Source organism: Vulpes vulpes, chromosome 6 (genome assembly GCF_048418805.1).
Source record: "Vulpes vulpes isolate BD-2025 chromosome 6, VulVul3, whole genome shotgun sequence".
NCBI lineage: Eukaryota > Metazoa > Chordata > Mammalia > Carnivora > Canidae > Vulpes > Vulpes vulpes.
In genome coordinates this window covers 57,161,629-57,176,595 of record NC_132785.1, presented here as the reverse complement: position 1 = coordinate 57,176,595, position 14,967 = coordinate 57,161,629, and the positions used below count along the sequence as shown (strand labels likewise).

The window sequence follows — 14,967 nt, the reverse complement described above, 5'->3', positions numbered from 1 at the left end:
GTGAATGTCAAGTTAGGAATGTAAGGCCATCAGAAAGGAGAAAGGTAGGGTCTGGAGCTCAGGAGAGCAGTCTGAACACAGATTTGGGAATCACCAGAGCAGGGGTACAGGGAATGCAAGAGGAAAAGGTAAGCCTTCTGGGGAGGACAAGTGGAAAGGGAAAGGGTTAAGGTCAGAGCCTTAGGCCTTGGCCCTCAACCTTAGCCCTCCAACCTGCTAGCCCAGGAAACTGGGGCCAGCAGTCCAAGAGGCAAGAGAAGGAAATCAAGTCTCCCACTACTATCACCTGATTTTTTTTCCTTTTTTTCCTTAGCATTAACTTCTGATATAAGTGAAGTTGGACATTGCAAGGTCTTGTGACTACACTTAGATAGATGTTCTTTGTGTGGCTGGAATAAAACAGACTCCTAGAAAATATTAGGCCTATAGGTTAATAAATAAGTCCTCTTAAACTGTAACCAAAAAAGGGGAGGGAGAGACTGAGCAGAGAGACTGGGCAAACTTCAGAGCATAAAGAATATCTGTCCCCACCTCTAGCCACACCCTGGTGAGCAGAACTCACCCAGACAAGAGAAAGAAAGGATTACAAATGGCAGGGGAGGCAAAACAGCTTGTGGGGTTGGTTGTGTAGCTCATTTACCATCAAAGGCCAAGCTGGGAGGGGATGTGTTAAATGCTTTTACCACAAATGAAAAAAAAACAATTTATTATTATTATTATTATTTTAATTAAAGGAGTGGAAGAAATCTGGGGAGGTGCTAAATAAATGAATTAAAAACCCTAAAATAAAATTTAGAACAAGTTTTTTTTTAGGTGAAAAAAAACGTTGAGCACATTTTTGATAGATGTAGTATATTCGAAAGGCACATTAACACTAAAATATCACCAACTCCCATAAGAGAACAACAAAGCACCAAAAACACTAAATTTGCAATTACAAAAATACAACATTCATAAAATTAAACAAAAATTCTGAATGGCTTCTCAATAATATAATCCAAACCTTAGCATGAATAATATATTGTCCTTTGAAAAAGTATACTTGATTCTTTATACTCAGCCAAAGAAGGCACTTGGAAATAAGAGAGAAAATGAAATTATTTACACAAAGATAGAATCTACAAAGTTTGAAATAATAATTTAAATGGAAAAAAGGTTGTTCTTATGGCAATATGTTTTACTGTCTAAATTTTTTTTATTATTTTTCTTTATTGGAGTTCAATTTGCCAGCGTAAAGCATATCACCCAGTGCTTATCCTGTCAAGTGCCCCCCTCAGTGTCTCAATTTTACAAACATGTACATTTCACTATTTGAATAGTTTAAAGATCAGTGAAAATAGGATTAGCATAATGAAATAAACATTTTTTTCTGGATACTTTTCCAGAAATAAAACATATGCTAAAGAGGGGATAATGTTTACCTTTTCAACGCAATTAAATGCTTTAAATTTGCAAGAGATTAAAACATTTCCTTGGAGACAGTGAGGTCTATTGGTACTCATGTGGGAGTTCCCAAAGAAGATGAAAAACCCAAAAAGTCACATTTCATTTATTCATACTTAGGTCAGCTCCAAATAGAGAAGTAGTATGTCATCTACTATGGACTGAATTTTTGTGCCCCTCCCAAATCCATGTATTGAAGCTCTAAACCTCAGGGTGATGATATTAGGAGTTAGGAGCTTTGGGAGGAAATGAAAGCTAGATGAAATCACAAAAGTGTAGCCTCCATTATGGGATTAGTACCTTTAAAAGAAGAGGAAGAGACCAGTACTTCCTCTCTCTACCATGTGAGGATACAAGGAGAAGGTGGTCATCTACCAGGAGGTGGCGGGGAAGAGTGCTCACACTGAGAACCAAATCTGGTGACATCTTGACCTTGGATAAAAATTCCAGAACCCTGAGAAATACATGTCTATTTTTTTAAGATTTTATTTATTTTAAAGATTTTATTTATTTATTCATAAGAGACAGAGACAGACAGAGAGACAGAGGAACAGAGAGAGAGAGAGAGAGAGAGAGAGAGAGGCAGAGACACAGGCAGAGGGAGAAGCAGGCTCCATGCAGGGGGCTCAATGTGGGACTAGATCCCAGGACTCCAGGATCATGCCCTGACCTGAAGGCAGATGCTCAACCACTAAGCCACCCAGGCATCCCAATGTCTGTCGTTTTTGGTAAGGCTACTCGAGCTAAAACCCTAAGTGGATAAATATCTTAATTTAACATCATAATGTACTTAATAATGTACTTAAAATTTTAACAATTGATTAGAAAGCCAAACTTTCATGTTGAGTTCTAAAAGTCATTGAACTATTCTTCATCATTTGATGTTAATGCTGACCTTAGTTACTGAACATCATCTTTGTTTCCATTAGTAATAGAAACTATTTCCTACAAGTAAAAAAAGTGATAGAAGTTGTCTTCCTGAAGACATTCTTCTCTAGAATCTTTTGAAATATTTTTTTGTGTAATTTATGTCATAAAGAATAAACAAGATAGTATATAGGAAGGGTTTATTAGAGTTTGTTGTGCATAGCAACAGTATAAAGAACATTTTGTGCAGGGGTGTGTGTGTGTGTGCAATTTTTTTCTCCTGCTTTCTATTATCCCTGTCACTTTAAATGCCTTCTATTGGTCATTATACCAAGCAATATGGGGAACTTTACTGACCAGTTCATTATCCCCCTTGCAATTCCAAAAGCAATTTCTTCAATAAAATGCAACACAAAGGGCACTTGGATGGCTCAGTTGGTTAAATGTCCAACTCTCACTTTTCAGCTCAGGTCACAATCTCAGGGTTGTGAGATAGAGCCCCTCTTTGGACTCTGTGCTCAGTGTAAAGTCTGTTCAAGATTCTCTGTCTCTCTCTCTTTCTCTGCCCCTCCCCGTCCACTCACATACTCTCCCTAAATAAAAATAAATAGATCTTTAAAAATATAAAAAATTAAAAAAATAAAACCCAACTCAAAGTTGATCATGGATCATTCAAACCAAAAATTATTCCTTGCTTCTTCTGAGTGGAAAAATCAAATCTGACTGCTTGCTTAGATTTTGGCATCTTTTATATCAATGATCATATACAAACAACATGCTATACATACTGCACAGTCATGTACTCCACTTAAAAATAGGTGTTAATGTGTCCTGGCCAGGCCTTGACAGTTAACAAACGATTTCAAGTAGGGAGGACATCTGAGTGCCTATTGATGAGGTTATGTTATATTCCTTAAAAAATAGTATCTGTCTATACACGTAGAATGTGTGAAGGCAAAGTGGGGACAAACTGTACTCTAAAAACTAGAGGTAATTTTTAAGGTAGAAAAGTAAACAGCTAAGAATAAGAACTCAGGAATGGAGAGGCCAACTCACTTCTGAAAACTTTGAGTCACATGTGATCCTTCTGTTTTTGTTTTTTATATATCATTCTACCTGTAAGTCCTTTGTTTTCATCCCAGACATCCGTGGTCCATGGATCCTCCCACAGGTACATGTTCTCCTCTTTCCTGGAGCTGCCAGCCCTACCCCCCAACCTCCCTCTTCTCTGACAATCAAGATTCCATCATCAGTAAGTGTTGGAGGCAGTAAGAGAGCCACCATGAAGTTCCCATCACCACATCCACTATTTGGCTCCATCTCTTCTCCCATTGCCCTTGTTGGGAAGTCCTTGACCCTCTCTGCACAGTACAGTATTGGAGGCACACTGGAATAGTACCCTGGTTGAATCAGAATCTCTATGGTCAGAGCTGACATACTAGAATTAAAAATAAAATCAGCGAGACCAAACCCTCTAGTAGAGGACCAGAGCTCATCAGCGCATGCATGCACAAAGCCCTTGCTCCAGAGATGTTCTTCCCTTACTTCCATGTCACCAGTTTTTCCCTCCCAAAAACATGATTTGTTTCCACATATACACATGCTATTGTTTCTCCCATCATTAAAAAGCTCTGTTCATTTCTTTTCCTTCTGTAGCTACCTTATCATTTCTCCCCTCTACATAAAACTCCGATCAATAGGTCTCCTTATTCTTTGCATCCATTTTTGTTTGCCCACTCTGTCTCCATTGCTGTCCACTCAATTTTTGCTACCAACAATTCACCAAAACTGATAAACTCTGTATTTCTAAATGCAATCGTCGATTCTGTCCCCACCCTCCAACACTGAGCAGCAATCTTTGGCAGCTAATCACTTTCTTTGAAAATTTCACATCGCTTAGCTCCCAGGACAGCTCCCTCACCTCATGTTCCTCCTTCCTTTTTTTGTTGCTCCTGGTGGTTCTACCTCATTTGGGAATTCTTGAGCTGCTTACATTTTTATCTATACTCATTTCCTAAGTGAAATATAGTCTTTGGGCTTTTTTTTTTTAAGACTTTATTTATTTATTTGAGAGAGAGAGTGAGAGAGAGAGAGAGCACTGCACAAGTTGGGGGTGTGGAGAGAGAAAGAATCTCAAGCAGACACCCCACTGACTGTGGAGCCCAATATGAGGCTCAATCTCACTACACCGAGATCATGACCTGAGCCAAAATTAAGTTGGGCTTTTTTTTTGTTTTTCAAGTTGGGCTTTTGATGCCCATATGCCATATGCTCATCTCTCTCCAATTTGCATCTCTAGCCAGCATGACACCCCCTCCTATTCTGACCTCCTAGCTGCATTCCTAACTCTGTTAATAACATCTCATCCTCCTAGTTGTTTGGGCCAAAACAAAGTTGGTGGTATCTTTAAGTCTGTTACTCCCTGTGGCAGGTAGGATCCGAGTTCCATAATTTTCCCCTTAGTGTCATGCCAGTGAATATGTCACAGTGTCTGGGAAAAAGAATTAAGGTGGCTAATTGATGATCTGACCTTAAAATAGAGAGATTATCCAACATGATCCACGTGAGCCTTTGAGACGGAAGAAGGCAAAAAATTTGGTCAGAGAGATGCAAAGACAGAAAAAGAATCTGGAGGAACTGGAAGCATGAGAGGGACATTCCATCTGCCCTTGCTGACTCTGAAGATGGAGGAGATGCTAGGATTGAGGGAATGTGATGGCCAAAACTGGACAAGTCAAGGAAAGCAATCCTCCTCTGGAACCTCCAAAAAGCATCACAGCCTGATGATACCTGGATTTCAGCCCAGTGAGACCCACCCTGGAATTCTGACCAGAACTATAAGAGGACACATTCATGCCCTTTACAATTACACACTAAAGGAGTAGTAATTCATTACAGCAGCAGTATAAACTGAAATACTCCCTATCACCCATTCACCAGCATTTCCCGTCAGCTCTAACTTGGAAGTATATGCCCAAACTGATGGTTTTTCACTGTGCTGTCACTCTGCTTTGGTCCAAGTTACCATCATTTCATGCCCAGCTTACTGACAGAGGCTCCCCAAAGGTTTCCCTGCTTCTGCCCTCAAAATTCTTCATTCAAGTCACAATGCATCAGCCAGGCTGGTCCTGTTAACCCATAAGTGATACCAGGTCTCTCTTCTGCTCAAGACCCTGCAAGAGCTTCAGAACTCAGGGAGCACAAAAGCCGGAATCCTTCCCATGACCTTTTTAGCCTGCCATGTTGGCTTCTTGCCTTCTGTGCTCCCCATTTATTCACACTGGCTCCTCCCACAGGCTGGGATGCTCCCCCTGGTTGCTCTGCACTCACCTGAAATGCTTCTCCTCAGATACCTGTATGCTTCCCTCCTCACCCCCTCCAGAGGTCTTCATCCCCATTTATCGTTACTATGCATCTAACTTTATCTTATTGTTTATTGTCACAGACCAGACAATGGGGCATCACAGAAATAGATATTTTTGTCTCCTTCCCATTCATAGCCGCCTAGCTCATAATAAAAACTAACTAAATATTTGATAAATTAAGTCAATTTTCCAATGGAGTACAGCTGCTGGGTCAGTTCTTGTATCCTACAGATCTACATCCATGATTAATCTTTGCTAAATACTATTTGCAGCATGTAAAAGTTTCTTCTTAGGAACATGCAATGGCTCCCATTGTGTTCTGCCTCAAGAGCAGGCCTTGAAGTATCCACAATCATCCTATCTCCCTCAAATCACCTTAGTAGCCACCCTCCTCACCCCTGCTCCTTTCAGACAGATCTCCATGTTGGGCACCCAGGCTGGGTGGCTATTCACCACACAGCCTACATGTGGTTTCTTCTTTCCTTCCTTCAGAGTCCCTCAATGATCACCTTCTACTGCCCAACCCTTCCCATTCTACCAGACTTCATTTTTACTAATTATTTTCTACTTTATTATGAGGATTTTTTCTTCTCTACTTAATTTAGAGGTTTTCTGAAAACAGGACTCCTATCTCTTCCTGTCCATCACCCAAGTGACATGGCTACCTCATTATTAATTCAGGTTTTATGACTTCAATGTTTTCCCAAAATATTACAATAGAGAATATATATTATTAAATATATTATATGTTACATATTTTAAATAGTTCCTCTTGGTCTCTGGGTTTGTAATTTTACTACTATTAATTTTTCTTAACACTAACTTGGGCCTTATTTGTCCTGCAGATATTTTACATAAGAGATTTTATAACTTTGCAAATTAATCTCTTTGTTGTTGCATGACTTTTAAATCAGTATAGGGCATATATCTGCCTGCATTCTAATTTAGACCTGCTCTTACAACTACTCCCTGGTGAACTTGGACAAATTGCTTCCCTCTTTCACTCAACACCACTGGGATGTCCCGGGATGAGCAGGAGGGTACAGTGAACCTGGCTGAGAGTGCCTGGAGGTGCTTACAGCTCCACAGAGGGGATGACCATTAAAAGAAGAGCTCCAAGTAGGACAAGAATAATAAAATGAGAACTAATTCCTATTCCTATGGTATTCCTATCCATGAATGAGATAATGAATTTTTCAATACAATCTCATCATCAAAGGAAACAATTTCATTAGGAGAACAAGTTTCATTAAAAATTTAAATGAGCAATTCACAAGGAAATCACATGCTTTCCAGGTAGGTGATTCTTTCAAAAATATATAACAACTTTACCAAAATTTTGCATTTCGTTTATCTTTACAAGGAGACTTGGAAGTTTTAACTACGTTCATTAGAAAGAAGATTTTTCCCTGACAATTTCAGATCTTTTTTTAAAAACCCCTAACATTTAAAAGAAATACTATCCTCATGTTCCGTCTCCCTTTCTGATATTTCCTACTCATTTTTTCTCCTTTCCCCTTTGAGAGACTCCTAACTCTAGGAAACAAACTAGGGGTGGTAGAAAGGGAGGTGGGCAGGGGGGTGGGGGTGACTGAGTGACAGGCACTGGGGGGGCACTTGATGGGATGAGCACTGGGTGTTATTCTATATGTTGGCAAATTGAACACCAATAAAAAATAAATATATAAAAAAATAAAAATAAAAGAAATACTATCCTTCATCTCCCCACCAGGAAACAACAAACAAAAACCATGAAAATCCGCATCAGAAAACTTTTGTGTCATGTACCTTCTTTGTCATCGTGGTGGATAATTGCATCCTGTATCATGTCAGCAAGGTTAAAGTGAACTTTCTGATTCTTCCCATGCTTCAGCTTTTTCAGGAATCCTTCCTGCTTCTGAAAAGCCTTCTCTCTTTCATAGTAGGCTTTGATCTGCTCACAGCGCATGCGCTTCACCAGCCGCTGCCTCTGGCCCAGGGGAAGGGACTCCAGCAAACACTGGTCAATTTCCATCTCATGGGTTCGAAAAACATTACATAGCTGAAAGCAACCTGCAAAAGACACAGTGAGAATGTCACTAGACCTATTACATCAATACAGGAGCATTACAGAGTGTAGTTGATTGCCTACTGCCCAGCACAGAAGAAGTGAGAGACTCACTCACTGGTCTTTGTTGCTTGACATGCAAATGGCAGAGCCCAGCTCACAGAAGCGAAGTTAGCTGATGTCTTACTCAAGATCGCATGATAAAAACTAATAAAATTAGAGCTAGATGTGTGGTTTTACGCAACTTAATTATTAGCAAATCATCCTTTCTTATTTTTTTTTTTTAGATCTGAGGCAAAAGCCTAAAAGTTCTACCAATGCATTAAAGTTTCTTCATTGAATAATGCCAACTAAACTTTGCATGTTAAATTTTGGCAGAAAGCCATTCCGAGTCTTTCGGCACACCCAAATAAAATCGGTTTTGTGTATCCCAATGACTCTGCTTATTTAATGTTAATAGAAGCTATGTAGGCTATCAACTGTTTGTGTGACACAGTGATTATTTCCACCAATATATTGCTAAATACTTTCCCTAGGGATTGGTAATATCCATTTCTAAGAGACCATAATGGTTGAACAATGAAACAGATTTTTCTTTCGGCAATTCAAAATCATGGATAGAATAATAGTACTGCTCTTGTGGTCTCTGTCTTATTAACATAGTGATTAACAAACTGAGTTCTCTCTCCTGAAGGTGAAAATCTTCACTTTCTTTCAAGATAATATTCCTTATAAACACTACCCAAAACACCCTAATGGTATTATACAAATTCATATATTTACCACTGGATTAAAATTTTACTATTAGCAGAAAATTAACATTAAAACACTGAAAATTCTAGAATCTAACACAGATTCAGAGAAGTGTTTATAGATTCTTCTCTTCATATATTTATGATGTAAGTCTCAAGCAAGCAAAAGTAACTATACAAGCTCCAAAATGTGGTTGATCATATGTCATATCTGGAAAGATCACTCAGAAAGGGCACACTGCTTCATCTCTGGAGAGGTGCCCTGCCCAACTCCTTTGAAAGGACACCAAGTTGTGACAAGGCAGTTTCCATTTCTGTATCACTTGATGCTCTGCAAAGTGTTATTCTCACAATCACCAGGCAAGACCATTTCTCTTTTGCAAATAAAAAAAGTGAAGTTGAGAGAGGCTATGACTTGTCTAAGACCAAAGAGATGATTATATGACAATCATGAATGTTCCATAGAGGCTCAAAAGAAACTCAGAATAAGAGACAGTGACTTTCTACAGCCAGATATTTAATATTTCTATATGAGGGGGGGTGGCAGGAAGGGAAGCAGAGCTGGGAAATTTTGTTCTTATTGTTTGTTAGCATTTGACAATATTTTAGAATCATATATGTTCATAAAAATATTTCTAAGAGTGATGTGAGAAGCATCAAATAACTACTAATAACACATTTGCTCTCCAGTGGCCTAAACACAAAGACACAGCAGCAGTTGTGAAATAAACAAATCACTCTGAAGTCTGTCTGTGTGATAAAAGCCATGATCACAAGCAGATCATCTGTGAGAACTCATTAATAATGGCAGCCCATATCCTCTGCTTTCCAATCTGTTCAGAAAACTGCACTTGGGTTCCCATTCCCAAGACACTGTGACTTTCATGAGTTTCCTAGCTTATCAGCAGGTGCCCAGGGAATCAGCAGAATTGTTGGAAAACCTGAGCAGGTAAAACCAATGACATCACAGGGTGTCACATGCTGATGAGCAGCGTGCGATCAAAGGTGGAGGATAACCTGATAAACACAACAGTCCTCTAGTGTTGAGCTTGTAAGCAAAGCCTTATTGTGAAATCTTTATTTTTCTAAATATTTTATTTATTTGTTCATGAGAGACACACAGAGAGAGGCAGAGACAACAGGCAGAGGGAGAAGCAGGCTCCCCGCAGGGAGCCCAATGTAGGACTCCATAGCAGAACCCAAGATCACAACCTGAACGAAAGGCAGATGCTCAACCACGGAGCCACCCAGGCACTCCCTTATTGTGAAATTTTCAATTAACTTTTAAGGAGTCTGCAGTGACAGCTCATGATTCATCAAGCAATCCTCTCGGTTTGTCAAAAAGGAGCACTGAGGGATGTTCATAAATTAATTCCTTTATGATTTGGAAAATCAGACGCCAAGGCTGTTGAAATTCAATCTACACATGTATAAAATATTAATTTTTAACATATTTCCTTGTTAAATAATTCCCCGTGCTTTGATTCTAAATGCTTTAAACTTTCATTTAGTTTATATTCTAAAAATGCAATGGGCATTGTGAATTTCTTTTTGTGTAATTAGAGGTCGACCAGCTATGTCATGTCTATGTGCTGCTGTCAATCTGTAAGATACCACACTAAAAATAATGTAGTTCTGGGAAACGTAGTTTTGAGGCAGTCTACCCAAAACCTATGGAACTTTGTCACCAGTGTACTAATAACCTCAGGTAACAATATGGACGGGCCAGGCAGGCAGGTGGGTAAGGCTGAAGAAGAAGTACATGAGTCTGGGCTGGGCACAGCTGGTTTGTACTCCTGGGACAGGAGTCCTGGGCAGGCACTCATTTTCAACTGTCTTATAGTAGAGCTGACAGGGTCCTGCCTGCCCAGCTCCTGAACTGAGGGCTCTTCCCTGGTAACAACTGTAATTCTTTCCTGCTGCTTTGGCTGTCTTTGCCTAGAAAAAGCCATACATTAAATAACAGAACTTCAACATTATATGAACCTCATTCTCACAATAATATATGAGTTCATTAGTACACAGGATGCATTTATAGTAAATGAACATATTTGCATTATTGTGGCAGAGACTGACTAGGAAAGACCAGCTTTCTTTTCTCCTTTGACACCTGAGTAGATGTCATTTTTGAGCTTCCCAGGGTTGGCTCACAAAAAAAAAAAAAAATGCTCACATGCATTTTATCATACTCTATCCCCCCTACAGCTTGCTGCCTCTGACCATGGTGGCCATGAAGCCGTACAGCAAAGATGGCCACTTGTCAGAGAGCCTCAGTCTCCCCACTGCTGTTTGGAGCACCCCCCACCAATCAGCCCTTCCCTTAATTTTGTATCTGAGGAAGAAATGAACTTCTACTGTGTTTAGGCACTGATGTTTTGGGTTTTAATTCTTAAAAAATAATTAGCATCATCTAACTAGAGGTATGCTGTCATTCAGAATTTTTTTTTCCCCAGTGTTGAATGGTGACCAAGGGAACATTCAAATTTTTGTAGAAATTTGGATGATAAGACTACATCATTACTACCTACCAAGTGAGGCTCTAGCAAATATTTAACACTCAGCCCTGATACAGTGGGAATGGAATCTTTGATTTGTCGGGTCTGCGTACTTCCACAGTGCAAATTTCATAGTCAGTTTCAAACTACCAATGTCACATCACTGAACAAAGAGATAGGAAGAGGTACTCTCCCAAAGACAGTACAGGATGGCTTCAAAGCGATCACTACATCAAGTCCACCATGGAGAATCATGGCTTTATTTGCATCAGAAACAACAAATATACAGGAAAAGATATTCCAGTAAGATCTCCAAAGTGTGAGTGAAGCAGATAGCATCAAGAATTACCCACTTCTCAAGAGAAAATAACTATAACCATAACTATATATATATATATATATCTAATATATCTATTTATCCATATATATGATATATATATATGTATCCCCATACATATACATATACAAATGTATATATATATAAATATATACATATATGTCACAGTCTTTGTCCAGAAGGTTTAACTGGACTCAGACTACAAATTTAACCAATTTGTAGTCTGAGTCATTACAGGAAGACAAGATTCCATTCACTTTAAATTTCTTAATCATAAAAAAATTCTTAATCATCAAAATCATTCACTTGCAGAAGGCAATGCTAACTAACAGAAAAAAATAGAAAAAATTAAAACTGAGTTCCAATCTTAGATATCATATTTTCTATTTATGACCTGGGGTGAAATATTCAACACTTCTAAGATTTTTGAAATCTGTCAAAAGGAGCCAATATTTCAAATTTGCTGGGATATTCAAAAACTAGGACAGAGTTTGCAAAACATGTCTTACACAAAGTAAGTGCTCAATGAATGGTAATTCTTTTTATTAGGAATATATTATGAGGATCTGTGTGTCCCAACTATTGTATAGATGGGATATGGTAAGAGAACCAGAATCTCCCTTTCATGTTCTTTCTGGTTCTACCATGCACCACAGATGCCCCAGGCACAATGTGTTTGCACCTGCTGTTTCCACTGCCTGGAACACTCATCCCTCTGATGGCAGGAGACTATACGGCTAGCATCCTCCATTCTTCAGGGTCTTCTGTCAAAATCTCCTTCTTCATGAGGCTTTCATGGGCCTCTTTATCTCTATTTACAAATGTTTCCTGACAATACTTCCAATTCCTATTTCTTGCTTTATTTTTATCCTTCGTATTTATCACCCAGAATTATATTTCTACAATATCAAGCATTATACTTAGAATGTATATTATACTCATGCTAATGCTGTTTACTAAAATGCTTACACTATATATTTTCTTATCTATCTAGAAGCCTCCCAAAAGCAGGAACTTGGACTAATTTACCCACTGAGTATTCTCAGTATCTAGGATAGTAGATGTTAAATATTTTTCTTCTTGTTGTTAATGAAATTATTTAATTAAATTGCTGGCAGACATATCGTATATATTACTAACACTTGACCCAGCACTCAACATATAGTAGATAACACATGCTTATTACTTCTGCTCTTATAGAAATGCATAATAATGCCATAGTTGAACCTAATCGCTCTTCCTCACAAAATTATCTGGACTGACACAGTGTAGCTAAGTTTATGATAGTATTGGATTTCTTGATCTACCGTATCATTCGCTTTTCTTGGTGGGGGGAGGCTATATATATGTCTATGCTGCAATTCTAGATAAAAAATTAGAGACATTTATTATAGCCAGAAATCCTTGCTCAACAAATATGCATCTCTATATAACAAAATGTGAGAGCCAGGAAATAAAATACATCAAAGAAAAAGCAAAGATCTATATTCAGAAGTAATTATAGAACATCTAGGTAAAATTTAGGAGCCCCATGCTTTCCTCTTTTGGCCTATACATGATACCAAAATCTCAGGATGTTGTGTAGTAGCAAAGCAGAAATATAAAGAATAAAGTTAAGGAAAAGGGAACTGGGAAAATGAATCCTGAAATTATTCTGCTGTACAACTATCAGAAATACCTTCACCTCAATGAGATCCAAACTCTTCATGGAGGCTGTGGCACACTCACTGTGGGAAGTTTTTTGCATATCTCTCCATGACTGCTAGATCAAAGGGGAAATAAAAAACGGTAAAAGTACAGGTAATGTGATCCTAAGGACATTTACAGACACTTGTACCCAGTTTTCAGGGGAACAGACATTCATGGATGATTTATGAAGCTGACTATGTCTTAGGCCACAAAACAAATTTCAAAAAATGCTGAAGAACTAAAATTATACAGGAACTTTCTTAACACACTTGAGAACAGGACATCAACTCTAGAGGCATAGCCGTATCTCCCAGTATGTTCAGAAACTCACAACGCTGATCCTAAATACAGCAGGTCTAAGGAAGAAAACATAATGGAAACCATACTCTTTTATAGCCAATCACTGAGGAAAGTCTACCTCAAAATTTCATGGATGAAATTAAAACAGTGCATAGAAATAAATCTACAGCTTTAAATATACATGTTAGAAAAGAATCTCGTCTTAGAATCAGTGACCACAGCATCCTCATAGGAAAGAATAAAGCGAAGTCCAACAAAAAGGAAAGAAGATAATTAACAAAGTGAGGGTCCGAATGGGTAGAAAGGAAGTAAAGGATGAGTAAAGATGAAGAAAGACATGGTAAATGGACAATATCCAGAAAAAATATATCTTACCAAAAATGATGCAAGAAGAAAGAGAAAACTTGAATGGACTTACAATCATTACATTAATTAATTGTTAAAAATCTAATTACAAAAAAATAAAACCGTCAAAAGCATGGCCCAAGTGATTTCACGGGCTTTGAAGAAATGGATAACCTGTTTTCCTAAAATTTTCCTAGAGATTAGGAAAAAATGAAAATTGCCTCAACTCATTATCTGAGACTAGTATAAGCTTGATACCAAAACCAACTGAAAACATCACAAAAAAAGGAGTTACAGATTAATTTTATGTACACATACACATGTAAACAGTCTCAGTGCATATGTTTGTCAGTGGAATAAAAAGACGGCTAACTTTAGAATATCTATAAATGTTCTATTCAAACTTTCCATTCTGTTGCAAATGTAGAAAAGGAAGGCCCTCTATCATTGCTTTTATTACATCTCAAAATGAAGGTTTCCATCAGCATAGAAAATAAAAGGAAAAAAACAAGGACCCTAACATGAGTAAAAGGAGGAAAAACCAATTATCGTTATAAACACTGTTATCCTCATAGGGAGCCAAACACATTCTATGACTCAGCCATTAGCCAGAATTTTGTACAAGTCAATATATACACACACAAGAAGAAAGTTACATTTTCAAACCTAATAATAGATGTGCAGCCTTACTAATGTCTAGAAAAATTTTAAAACATGTCATTTCACACTCGTGTGATTGACAAGGTGGTCCCCTTGCTATTAAAGAGAAAACTGATGTTATGTCTCTAACTGAGCATGTATCTCTCCCAGAACCATGATAAGTACTCTAGAAACCTTTGAAATACATTGCAGATAAAAATAAACACAAAATAATCTAGTATGCAATGAACAAGATTAGGAGTAACAAAAGTCAACTTTGTAAACAATCCCCTCCCTGAGTTTTGGAGGAAAGAACTCTATTTTGCCACCTGTACCTTTCAATATTTTCTGTTATTGATACTGGTTGAAAAGACAGCTAGATCAACACAACCTGAAAAAGAAAACCTGGAAGGACGCCTGGGTGGCTCAGTGGTTGAGCATTGGCCTTTGGCTCAGGATGTGATCCCGGGGTCCTGGGATGGAGTCCTGTAGCAGGCTCCCTGCTTCTCCCTCTGCCCATGTCTCTGCCTCCGTCTCTGTGTCTCTCATGAATAAATAAATAAAATCTTTAAAAAAGGAGAGAGAGAACCTGGGAGGATTACCACATACAGGAGGCCCACCACTTGTGACAAAATGCAAATCAAGTTAGTGGGGAGTCTTCCCAACAAGCGAGGGTGGGAATTAGTAG

The 14,967-nt window shown here is 38.3% G+C and overlaps 1 protein-coding gene across 16 annotated transcripts in view; it reads right to left on the bottom strand.

Moving 5' to 3' along the window:
- The window catches only part of MYO16 (myosin XVI), a 591,124-nt gene that overhangs the window by 441,870 nt on the left and 134,287 nt on the right, over positions 1-14,967 (bottom strand). For all 16 annotated transcript variants that reach the window (XR_012002051.1, XM_072761001.1, XM_072761005.1 and 13 more), the window contains one exon: positions 7,464-7,727. Coding sequence is in view for 15 of the 16 variants with exons in the window: in XM_072760993.1 (XP_072617094.1) it covers positions 7,464-7,727 (264 nt within the window). In the remaining variant the exon portion in view is untranslated. Of the gene's footprint in view, positions 1-7,463; positions 7,728-14,967 lie in introns of those variants that run through there.